The following is a 13,249-nucleotide window of genomic DNA, read 5'->3' on the forward strand; positions in this document are numbered from 1 at the left end:
ACAAAATAAAATTTATTGCTAAACTTGAGGCTAAATTAGAAGTGAAACCTATGTCCTCATTACACAGCACATAAGAGCTTCACTTACACAGATGACTTGCCATTGCGAGGATCTTTGAATGTTGTTGTTCTTGTATTATGGTCAACAAAGTACCTAACCCCTTCCCGGGTATACCTAATTTCCCAGCCTTCTGGCAGGGGTTCTTCATTCTGTAAGCTAAAAGATAATGCAATAATCATAAGGTGAACATTTTACAGGTGGTAAAAACATCTGAATCAAGGCTTTTAATGCGATTCTATCTTCAGACATGTGTAAGATAACCTAAGAAAGGCTGTAGTAGTACATACGTACCCTTGGGTTCTGGGATCCTCCCACTGGGTTGTTTTTGTGTTATGATTCACAAAGTAAACTCTGTCTGTTGAATCCACTCTTTTTTCTAAAAAACAGAGTGAGCATAGCATTTAATAACTTTTTGCTATATATACATCTTGGATACTTTTACCAAAAACATATTTGCTTGGAGTTCCCGTTGTGGCGCGCAGTGGTTAACGAATCCGACTTGGAACCATGAGGTTGTGGATTCGATCCCTGACCTTGCTCAGTGGGTTAAGGTCCCGGCATTGCCGTAAGCTGTGGTGAAGGTTGCAGATGCGGCTCGGATCCTGCGTTGCTGTGGCCCTGGTGTAGGCCGGTGGCTACGGCTCCGATTCGACCCCTAGCCTAGGAACCTCCATATGCCGTGGAAACGGCCCTAGAAAAGGCAAAAAGACAAAAAAAAAATATTCGCTTACCCCAGCCTGGAGGCAAAGGCCCATATGGGTCATTTTCTGCAGCTAACATTGAAGCCTGGTTGGAGAAAAAGGTTGGGAGGAGAAATAAAAAGTATTTTAATATAAAAGCATAAACCAAGTACTTGGCAGAATCACATGTTATAGTAAATCTCTAAAAAATAAGATAAAAGGAATGTGAATATAGTAATTTCAAGACACAAAGTCGTAAAAATGTCACGAGTTAAGAGAGGTCAATCAAGTGATAAAATTATTAGGTTTCTAAAATGATTTAGAAATAATATATCAACATCAATATTTTAATCTCTTATCCTTTCCATAATAATCTATAGGAATAAAATGACATGAGAGAAGACCATATAAAAAATTATAGTGTTTAAATGAAGCAACATTATTTGTTTAAAAATAAAATAATTATCATAGTTCTCTTTAAAACAAATGCCTATTAATAAGGGTTTGGGATGGAAATGCTATAAAATCTGGTTGTGATGATTGTTGTAAAACTATAAATGAAATAAAATTCATTGAGTAATAATAAAAAAGCATAAAATAAATACTAAACTCCAGTATTATCTTTATACAAATGAACTTTGACCTTAGTATCTTATATATGTATTTATACATACATGAAAACATATTAATGCTTACATATTACAACCCAGAAATATATTCTAAAGAAAATATAAACATTGTACCACCTATTTTTAAAGAATGACAAATACAACAAAATCACTGTTGTGTTTGAGGTATCAATGTGTCTATCTAAGACTACTCTATTCCCAACTTTCCTGGTGACTGAGTTGGTAGAACGACCAATTCTGGCCCATGAGGTACAGGCTGATGTCCCTGGTGAGGACATCCCTTTCCAAGTAGAAAGGCCAGGGATTGCTAGAAAAAAGCCATCTCTCCTTCTCATTCCCCTTCCTCTTTCTTCTTCCTGGATGTGCCCCCCCAGGGGGCAGCAGCTCCATATGATCAAGAAGAGACACAGGACACATGGCAAGGATTGGGGAGCAAAAGGGCAGAAAGAACCAGGGTGCTTGGCAGCACTATTGACTCTTACCCTAACCGGGTATTACATTTAGATAACTAAACCTCAGTCTGCTTAAGGATGTTCTGTCATGTGCAGAAGAATATACTTCTGATACACCCTATTTCTAATTCTGCCATTTCCCCACGGATTTCACATATACAATTAAGTTCAACCAAAAACAAATGCACACAGTAATCTGTGTACTATATACAGCTACATGATGGAACCCTACCACAGATTTCTGTACAAGCTACCAAAGAACCAGCAACTGACAGTGGGTGGTGCTGTGCAGGCTGAGTTGGCCCACTCCCTCTCTGCTGGCTACACCTATAACCAGGAAATGGGTCAGCCTTCACATGAGAACTTATTATTTAACCTCTGAAGAAAGTGGAGTTGAATGAGCCAGACAGAGACAAGATTCTGAAGAAAGAGTTAAGTTCTTTTTATATCTTTCCTAATTTCTTTCTACACTCTGGTGTTTTTCAAGTTACCTCAAAACACTATCTAGAGATGTCCAGGACTTAAAATTTGTATTTTCTGCTTCCTGTGGTCAAATCTATTTAACAAAGGTTCCCTCGAACCTGTCATTTTCATGGATGTTTGCTTATGGCAATACATTATCGATTAGGCAAATTTTCAGACAGCATTGGATTTTTTTGAACAAAACTATCCCCAGTCTCAAGAACATATATTTGGTCGGCCAAAACAGATGAAAGCATTGTTTCTCAGAATCTGGGATGGGGATCAGAAGAGGTGGGATATGGCAAGATTGACCTTAAGGAAAATCAGAAGGCAAGTGGTTTTGCTTAAGGCAAATGAAATAATTATAACTAAAGGCAGAAGACTGGAAACTGGCAAAAACTATTTTATTAAGGAATTGCATTTGTGAAACTCAATAAGGACAAAAACCTGAGTGTATGTTAGTAAACTAGAATTCAAGAAAAAAAACTTAGAGTGCTTATGTATATTAGAGATGCTAGTTACTTATTAAAGACCAACTAAAAAATACCTTCTAATACAATCTATAACATTTAAGAAAAATCACTAAGGTAGAAAAGGGCAAATGCCTGGAGGGAAAAGTTGTGTTAACATCTCAGAATTTCCTAATTACCGAATAGAGGTAACGCTGGTTGAACTGTTGCATAGCTCCCTGCAATTGGTTCCGCTGAGACTGCCACTGTTCAAAATTACGGACAGACTCCATGGTGGGCCGCTGCCAGGTTGTTGTTCTGGTGTTATGATCCACATAATAAACTCTTCCCCGATCATCAACTCTTCTTTCCCAACTTCCAAATAAAGTAAGCAAGAGGAGAAATGAAAAGAACAGTAAACATTTAATAAAAGAAACTAGAAAGTAGTTAGGTTATACTTCACTCAAATAATTTAAAAATCAAGTCCAAGACAAGTTTACAAGAATGTAAGTATTGATATTCTTCAGAAAAATTATAAACATGCAACTTGCTATTTGCTTTAGTTCAATTACCTTCCTATTCTTCCTATACATGATTTCTAAGGACTATCTAAAAGAGAGGCCATAGACTGAAGAGTTATCAATCTATCCTTTTTTTTTTTTTTGATAAACATTTACTGTTTACCTAGCAACCATCCCTGCCCATGAAAAAGACTTTAACTCAACTCTTAGGGCTTTCTAACCCTTTTGATGTTACACTGCTGCTGAACTAAAGTGCAGATCAAGACATGCTCCATTACCTACTACTGTTCCCTGGCATGGCATAAAAACGAACCCATTTACCATGTCAGCCTCACCTCCCTAAAGGTCTTCAAGGGACCCATATGAGAGCCAGATCACCTACTTGCTGGCCTCAAGTGTGTCATACGTTTCATTCTGTTAAGCCTTTGTTTTAATATTCCCACAGGAGAGAAAGCCCTTCTCCACCAGCCAAAAGTCTCCCCATCTTCCAGGCCTCGGTTCACCTTAAACCAATTTATGTCATTAATTTATATGACTTCAGAATCCTTTCAGCAACCAATCTCACAGAAATAACATACCCCTTGCCTTGAATCTTCTAGATTTTGAATACGTTTTATATTAGTGGACTCTTAAGTCGCATCTGAAAGGACAGTTTGTGAATGGCCTTAAACAACGGCACAGAATATAAACTTTATTTAGTATGTAATAGAAAAACTTTTTCACTTAAAACCCTCTATAATTTTAGCCATAATGTAATACAATCTTACTTGTACCAATCTTTTAGATTATAATTTTGAACCACACTAATATCTCCTACATGTCACCCAACAGCATAGTTTAGATCATTATCTATAGAGAACAACATATATAAATTGTTCTAAATATACCTTTCATTCCTTACAAAACAACAAGCACTAAAATTGGATCAAAATTCTGCAACTACCCTCTGTAAACAAGCCCATGTTTGACAATCTCTTCATCTCCTGAGGAACCCTTCAGACTAACAGTAAAAGAGATACAATGTAGCATTTCTCATATACTCAACATTCATTATTCACAAGAGCAATCAAAGAACCATAACATTAAGAGTAAAAGCATCATTTTATATTGTATTAAATAAACTTTAAAAATTGTACGTATAAAACACAACTGAAGATGCATAAGATGCTACATTACCCTGGAGGCAGAGGCTGTGGCCTCTCCCATGTGGTCGTTCGAGTGTTATGATCCACATAGTAGGTTCTACCATGAGGATCTTTCCTTTGTTCCCACCTAAAGGGAATTTTAAAATGTTATTTTAAAATAAAAATGCAAAAATAAAGGACAACAAATTTAAACAACCTGAAAAATGATTCCTTCATCTAATCCAGAAAATTACAGGTAAATTTTACTTTAAAATGTCACATATATATAAAATAAAATTGTTTCTTTTCTCAATTATAGGTGCTTTTTAAGTTCTTAATACCCCCCCTCCTTTTTTGGGCGTGTCTGCAGCATATGGAAGTTCCTGGGCCAGGGATCAAACTTGTGCCATAGTAGTGACCCAAGCACTGCAGTGACAATGCTGGGTCCTCAACCTGCTGTGCCAAAAGAGAACTCCTTAATTATTCTCTCTCTCTGTATTTATTTATTCTCTCTGCCTCCTCCAGGACTGCTCCCACGGCACATGGAGGTTCCCAGGCCAGGGGTCCAATCAAAGCCGTAGCGGCCGGCCTACACCAGAGCCACAGCAACGCAGGATCCGGGATCTGAGCTGCGTCCATGACCCACACCACAGCTCACAGCAATGTTGGATCCTCAACCCACTGAGCAAGGCCAGGAATCGAACCTGCAACCTCAAGGCTCCTAGTTGGATTCGTTAACCACTACGCCATGACGGGAATTCCAATTATTTTCTATTTATTAACAGTACAAGAAACTCAGTAAGTACAGTTAGCAGAGGAAGACAGAATAATACCTAAAGTTTTAAAAAGTTACTAATTTATATAATTCAAAATCATCACAAAACAAATTTAATCAAGGGCAGAGGAGCTTTCAGTCTAATACTACACCAAACACACAAAATGTCTCTCTGCAATTTTAAAAGTACACTTCTAAAGACTTTAACAGAAATCGCCTTAAAGCATGTAGTGACACAGCTCCATGAAAATTCTTTCTTTTGTCTGCATACAGTGTCTTCTTTTTGTGCACATCTATTTCTCTGTCTTTGCCAAGCATCCAATTTTACCTTTTCTGTTCTCTCTCAAAGACTCTCACTCTTGTTTTCCCCACTTTTCTCCTGTGATCCCTGTTTCTCCCTTCCTAGTCTTTCCTTAAAATGGTACAGAAGAAAAATTTTAAACATAAAAAATAAAAAGCTGGTACTTCTGAATTTAACATTCTTGTTTTCAACGAAAGCAGAATAAACAGAAAATTTTTTCCTTAATCACAAGGATCCAATTTGACTTTTTATTGAGAGGCCTTTAATTATTAAATTATTTCCCTACACATATTAAAGTCATTCCCTCATCAAAGTGTACACATAGTTTAAACAGCATGCAAAAAATAATTCTTTTTTTGTTTGTTTGTTTTGTTTTGTTTTGCTTTGCTTTTTTAGGGCCAAATCTGTGGCATATGGAGTCTCACAGGCTAGGGGTCGAATTGGAGCTACAGCAGCCAGCCTACACCACAGCCACAGCAACATCAGATCTGAACCGTGTCTGCGACCTACACACGGCAATGTCAGATCCTTAACCTGCTGAGCGAGGCCAGGGATCGAACCTGCAACCTCATGGTTCCTAGTCGGATTCGTTTCCGCTGCGCCACAATGGGAACTCCCAAAAAATAATTCTTTAAGCCACATCTAACAGACATTAATCATAACATGCTTAAATACTAAAAATGAACAAAATGCCCAAATTCACAACTAATTCAGGATCATATAAACTATTAAACTTATCTATTACTGATTTACCTATACTAAATCAGTAGCATAAAATTCTACACTGGTTCATGCTGTCCTGTAGTACAAAAATTTAGATAATCCTCACAAGTATTTCAGTAAAAATAAATTACCTAAAATTTCAATTTATTTCACATGCATTTATATTTTTAAAAATTCATAGGAAGACAAGATTTAAATATGGAATTTTATTTTAAAGACTTTTCAAGAATACCTAGAACACATACCAATGGAATATTGATCTTATGAAAGCTTAATGGCCAAAAACAAATAAATACCTACATAATGAATCACATTTCAAGAACTTCCCAATAATGGTACTTTTGCTATTTTTAGGTATTAATTCCTACAATCAATCCTTGAATTTGTATTGCTGTTCTACATAATTTCCTGGTTTCTTTACAAATCCTTTCTTTACAAATACTATTCACTATGTTTCATTTTTATCAGTTATACTTTCACATACTACTTTAATATACATTCACAGTTATATAATTATATGTACTTCCACACAGTTTAATCAATCATACAGTCTACGAGGCTCATTACAAAAAATAAGCTCTCCCTGTCCTCTAACCTAATTTTCTCCTCCCCAAAGGCAACATTTTCAACTTAGCCATTTCTTTCAGTATTTACCTCTTTTTCCTTACTAACAAGTTTACTCTACTAATTAAATTTCAGACACAATGTACTGATTTCTCACTATGAAAGAGGAAAGCTGCAAGCCTCTTTTCTGCACACACATGTACAACATACACACTTTGTAATTTGGACCCTCCTTCCAGCCATTCCAAATATACGTGCTGTCCTTCCCTTGTAATTATTAAGACTGTGTAAACCTTCCTGAGAGCTGAGCCATGAAACATGCTTTTTTTTTTTTTTTTGTCTTTTTAGGGTCGCGCCCACAGCATATGGAGGTTCCCAGGCTAGGGGTTGAAACGGAGCTGAAGCTGCCCACCTATACACAGCTTATAGCAATGCCAGATCCTTAACCCACTGAGCGAGGTCAGTGATTGAAACTGCATCCTTATGGATACTAGTTGGGTTTTTTAACCACTGAGCCATGACAGGAATTCTGAAACATGATTTGACTTTTCTTTCCTCCCATTTCCTTATGTTTTGCAAGTTATTACAAATTTAACTCCAAATACTTTTCCAGTTGCATAAATCTCATCTCAAAATATTTAAGCTCAATGGATATTTTTATCAGTCACACCTGCCATCAAGCTTTCCTTTCCTCATCCTGCTGGAAACACCTTCACTCTTCTATCAGACACCCAATCCCTGGATCCCATATCATTCACTTTCAGTACCTAGTTTTTGAGGAACACAAGTCTTGGTTGTTTCCTCAGAAAGAATACATGGGATGTCAACTATCTAAAAATGTATTTGTTCTGTGTGTACACTAACAGTGGGACTGAATAGAGAATTCTAGGCGGGATATCATTTACAGCAGCATTTAAGGTACTGGCCTATTGTCTTCTAGCTTCCTGATGATTCTGAGATATCTAATGCTATTCTGATGACTTTGAGATCTGCTTCTCCACATCCCCCAACCCCCTTTTAAAAAAAATCTCTGGAAATGTTTAGGATTTTTTTCCTTTGGCCCCAATATACTAAAATTTTCAAAATGAGGTATCTTAATATAGATTTATTTTCACTTATTATCCTGCATGTTGGGTGAGCCCCTTAATAGGGAAATTCATGTCCTTCAGGTTTGTAAAAGGTGGGGGGGTTGTTGTATTGTTATTTTATTAAATATTTCCCCTATTATCTCTCTCTCTGGACTTTCTCTTATCAGACCTCTGAACTGGTCCTCCAATTTTTCTATTTTTATTGCTTTTACTTCATAGATTTATCTTTTTGTTCAACTCTCTGGGAAATTTATCTACCTTTATCATCCAAGTCTTTCACTGAATTAGATTTTCAAGAGCTTTTTATAGCACCTCATTTTTAGTATACGTTACATCTACTCTTACCCCTCTGAGAATATTAAAAGCATGTTTTCTTCAAGAGCGTTTCCTAGATTGTTAGTTTTGATCTCTACCTTCTACATTAAGAGGTTTCCCTCAGATGTCTAACAAGAAGGGCACCAAAAACTGACCAGGAGCTCTGTGTGCCTGGGTGCAGCTTGGGGTTTATGGGATTAATTGAAGGGTGATATTACGAGGCTACTTCCTTGGAGAACAAATAAATACCAGTATTTTTATTCTTTTGAGGTAGGGGAATCTCTGATAGAAGACATTTCTAGTCTCTTGGGTGGAAAAGTAAAATCCTGGTTGCCAATGTTCTGGGATTTGGGTAGGAAAGAGGGACAGAGGCTTGGAAACTCACTTATAATTGTATTCACTTATTACTTTCATAAAGGTTCATTTGCATCTCCTGATGTAGTACAGTACCTTATCCTCAAATGTGCCTAGTGTTCCAAAAGCAGAGACTCTCCAGAGAAGAAAGCCCTAGGCAGGATAGCAGTCCTGGCTACAAAGAAGGAAATTAGGGATTCATTTCTCAAAACGGCTTTCAATCAATTTTGCCTGTTTATAGGGCCTTCTTCATGGCCACTTCCAAAGGTATTGGATGCTGCCAATTTCCAAGCCTTCTGGAAGTCCCACTGTGTAGACATGGCTTTTCCCACTGACAGGCCAGAATTCAGGGCTCTTTGATTTGCAATGTCAATTCCATTTAGTCATTCCCTAGATGACTACAACCTCATGAGTGACAATGCATAAAACCACCTGGCTAAGCCACTTCCAGATTCTATAGCCTTATAATTACACACAGTCCACGTAAGATTATGTTTGTTGCTTTAAATTGCTAAATTTTAGGGTAATTTGTTACAGAGCAATAATTAATACTCAAGGAAGTATAATAAACCATTCAAAAGAATTAAGGTAGACCTACATGTATAGACAGAAAGCTTCTCAAAATTTGGGTCTCAGTCTTTATTGCTCATCAGTGTACCAATAGCAACATAACACAGTATCTGCCACAGAAGAGGTGCTTAATAATATTTATTAATTATATATTTGGTGAATGTGTGAATCTACTTGTACCAATATGGAAATATAATCAAGTTTTAAAAAGCAACTGAAAAACAGTATGTACACAGAGTGACCCCATTTTCTTGAAATAATTCTGTAAGTCTATAAGAAATAGTAATTTACATACTTGCTCTTTATTCTCATCTCTTTGATCTTTCTACTGCTATCTGACATTACAGAGGAGGATTTCTATGCAAGGCCACAGTGGTTGGCCTGTGTGTAACACACGCTCCACAGCAGCGGAGTCTTGGGTTCTCTTGCCCTCTGAACACCCAATGCCAGAATGATATCTGACCCAGAAAAGCCCTCAAATACTTGCTGCTGAAATAATGTGTAGACTATAGACGGTGCCCTCTCGGTACTTATAAGGGGTACTTTAACAAATGCTTCCGCATGATTTAAATATTTTATTTGGTCATGTCTTATTAGTTTTGTGATCAGAAAAAAATTTTAAGATTAGGGGAAAATTAATCAAGTGTACCATCCATAAAATGGATTATGCAGCTATTTTCTAATTTCATCATAATTTACCTGCAAATATTTCTAATTTAACATTCAGTAAATATTTAGTAAGTACTTAGGTTCTAAGCACAAAGCTAGCTATTGATTCCTAATTTTTCCAAAACAAGGGATCACTTTCAGATTTTAGTATTTTTGCTCCAAAGTGAATTTATTTTTCTTAGGCTAAACCACTTGCTACATACACTATCATATGCAAAACTACTTTTGCCTATCTTCTTTATAATTTTCTATGTTCTAGTCACTAGACAGAGGGTAGGCAAACTTTTCCTATAAAGTGCTAAATGGTAAATATTTTAGGTTTAGGGGGCCAAAAGGCAAAATCAAGAACATTAGGGAGGTACTAAGAGCAAAAACTGCTGTCATGCCATACCCTGTGGCAGCTCAGGCTGTGGACATGCTATGTACCCAGCTGCCCTCGCCTGACAACATTTTTGGGACAAAGAACTCCTGGATCCTCAAGGGACAAGCCTGGTCAGTTTCACTATCTTCCCCAGTGACTCCAGGACCCATGGTGGGGGGTAGGAGGCAACTTGCTGAGCTGTCGTCTCCAGAGTAAGATTCTAACTCTCAGGATATGACAGTTACCAAGAAAGAGTCCCAAATGTATAGGTGGTGACCAGAGCAGACCTTGGGCAGCAATGAGGAAGGAAGGTGCTGGCAGGGGAAAGGGTGGGATAAAGGGATAAAGGGGAAACTCCGGCTTGGTCTGGGTGACTCAGTGATAACCCATTAGAGCTGTACCTGTGGGCCCTACAGAAGTGATGGGCTGGAACTGGCCAAGGACTATATTATCCCTGCAGTGGAAATTCATGAATACCCCTCAAATAGGTGCAAATTACCAGGCTAACTGATAAGACTTCCCAACAGAATTCTTTAATTTCATGGAGATGAGTACTGATATATAACTGTTATACCTCACCTTCACATAATATTTTCCCTTCCCAGAACTGAGACACAGCCTCCCTGCTCACTAAGACTGCTGAGAAAAGACCTTGTTTAAAAATAAATAAATTAAAAATCAGAGTTGCCGTCATGGCGCAGTGGTTAATGAATCCGTCTAGAAACCATGAGGTTGCGGGTTTGATCCCTGGCCTTGCTCAGTGGGTTAAGGATCCAGCATTGCTGTGACCTGTGGTGTAGGTTGAAGACGGGGCTCGGATCCCGCATTGCTGTGGCTCTGGCATAAGCTGGTGGCTACAGCTCTGATTAGACCCCTAGCCTGGGAACCTCCATATGCCGCAGGAGTGGCCCAAGAAAAGGGCCAAAAATAATAATAATAATAATAATTAATTAAAAATAGTAAATGTGGAAGAATTGTGTAAACTATATTACAATAAAAATAACAGGATTTAGTTACTGATTGGATAACCATTGGTTTCAAACTTGGATAATGGAGTAGGTGGTAAGACTTGCCTTCTGCTAAACCACGACCAACAGCTGGCCCTAGCCCTCTATCCTGTACTGCTTGCTAATCTCTCTCCTGGCTCCGGCCCATCAGCAACCAACCACCCATCAGGTCACTCCCATTTTTTAAAACTAAAAAACGACTCCTCAGGTCTGTATCTTTTCTTGCTTTTATCACACATTCCTCCTTTCCTGTGTGTTCACAGTGAAAAAGTTTTATGCATTAGTTCTCACTCTTTCAAAGGGTTTACCATCACACTTCCAGCCTTCCCACTGACTCCATCACGGAGCAGTATGAATATAGCTCTTTTTCCCAGAAACCACTTTGCCAAAGGTCAATAATCAATAATTTCTTTGTCGTTAAATTCAATGGGTGCCTCTCAGTTCTTATCTTAATTTTCTTGTAAGCATTTACACGCCAGAGCTTTTGCCAAATTGCTCACTCACCCAAAATTATTCAATCAAGCATTAACTCATTTATAAATATTTATTGAGTACCTGCTGCATGCCAGGCATAGTTTTAGGCACAAGGAATGTGGAAATTGACAAAATTCAGCCCCCTTTTCAGTTCAGTGGAGAGCTCATACAAATATATGTCATATGGAGATTTGTGTTATAAAGTAATACAAATAGGATCATGCTGCTTAAAAGAATCCTAGCTGAAAGAGTTCATACTGATTCCATTTATGTTACTAATCTATGACCTAATGTAGAAAAAACTGGAACAGTGGTTGCCTCTCTAAAAGTAGGGGGAGGGATTGACTGAAAGGGGATTTGAGAGAACTTTCTGAGGTGGCGATAATAGTCTAAGAGTAGACTATTAAAGGTTTGGGTTATTTGCATTTGTCAAAATTGATCAAAACAGACTTATGCATTTCCTTCTAAGTAAACTCTAGAGATGTTTAAACAAATACTGAACTCTACTTAATGATATGCAAGTTAAAAGTTTTGAGGGGCAAAATGTACTGATATCTGCAAGTTACTAAATTACATTTAAAAATTAAACAAATATTCTACTGTATAGTGCTGGGAACTTCATCTAGTCACTTATGATGGAGCATGACAGTGTGAGAAAAAACAATGTATACATGTATGTGTGACTGGGTCACCTTGCTGTGCAGTAGAAAACTGAAAGAACACTGTAAACCAGCTATAATAGAAAAAGTAAAAATCGTTATTAAAAAATAAAAACAATTTTAATTTAAATAAAAAATTAAAATAAAAATCAAATGAATAGAGATATGAAGACATGTAAGATAAAGCAAGCAGATAAAAATGTCAATTATAAAGTCTAATGGTAGATAGATATATGGGTGTTCACTGTAAAACTTCTTAAATTTTTCTGCATGTTTGTAAATTTTCAAAACAGGAGGTTAGAAAGAAATATGGCTGGGTAAGGGGATAGGGCAGAGGGGTCTGATTCCAACAGAGGGAATCAGGAAAGGCCTCTGGAACGAGGCTGGTCACAATCTATTAGTAGGTCGCAACTTGGAATCTGAAAATCAGCCATCAAGATTTCTATAAAATGCAAAGATCACACACGGTGGTGACAGGCAAGCATTTACTTGGTCCCACAGAATTAAGTTTATGTACTTACCACTTTAAATGAGAATGTTTGTGTCTCTCATTTATAAAACAGCCTGGCTTCTATATCCTAGCTTGCCTCAACTCCTAATTTAGCTACACCGCTGCTAGAATAATCTTACTAAAATGCAAATACGCCACTCTCCTGTTTAAAGTTCTTTAATGTTTATTCATGGTTTTCAGAGAAAAACTTCTAAACTCTGAGAAGTATATGAGATTCTTTAGAGGACTGTTTACTCTTCAGTACTACACAGCATGCTTCCTCAAATGTTCAACTCGAGCTGTAACAAAACACCATTTCCTGAGTTCAGCTGACTCATTTTCATGGGTGCTAGGGATCTATACATGCAGTTAGCTCCACTGAGAAGGAAACCTTTCATCACTTGTGCCTCCATTACAGCTTTGCTAATGCCTACTTCTCTTTCAGAAACCCACTTAAGGGTCACTGCTTCCAGGAAAGTATTCTTTGTTCTCATTATCGTAGGTTACTCCCCACTGTATGTT

At 37.4% G+C, this 13,249-nt stretch overlaps 1 protein-coding gene across 4 annotated transcripts in view; it reads right to left on the reverse strand.

The window, feature by feature from the left end:
• Nucleotides 1-13,249, reverse strand: part of WWP1 (WW domain containing E3 ubiquitin protein ligase 1) — a 112,439-nt gene that overhangs the window by 28,587 nt on the left and 70,603 nt on the right. For all 4 annotated transcript variants that reach the window (XM_047783653.1, XM_047783655.1, XM_047783651.1 and 1 more), the window contains 5 exons: nt 4,430-4,525; nt 2,933-3,107; nt 792-846; nt 352-436; nt 88-216 (listed from right to left, as the gene is read on the reverse strand). In XM_047783653.1, coding sequence (XP_047639609.1) covers nt 88-216; nt 352-436; nt 792-846; nt 2,933-3,107; nt 4,430-4,525 — 540 coding nt within the window. The remainder of the gene's footprint in view (nt 1-87; nt 217-351; nt 437-791; nt 847-2,932; nt 3,108-4,429; nt 4,526-13,249) is intronic.

The sequence above is a fragment of the Phacochoerus africanus genome, chromosome 6 (assembly GCF_016906955.1).
Source record: "Phacochoerus africanus isolate WHEZ1 chromosome 6, ROS_Pafr_v1, whole genome shotgun sequence".
NCBI lineage: Eukaryota > Metazoa > Chordata > Mammalia > Artiodactyla > Suidae > Phacochoerus > Phacochoerus africanus.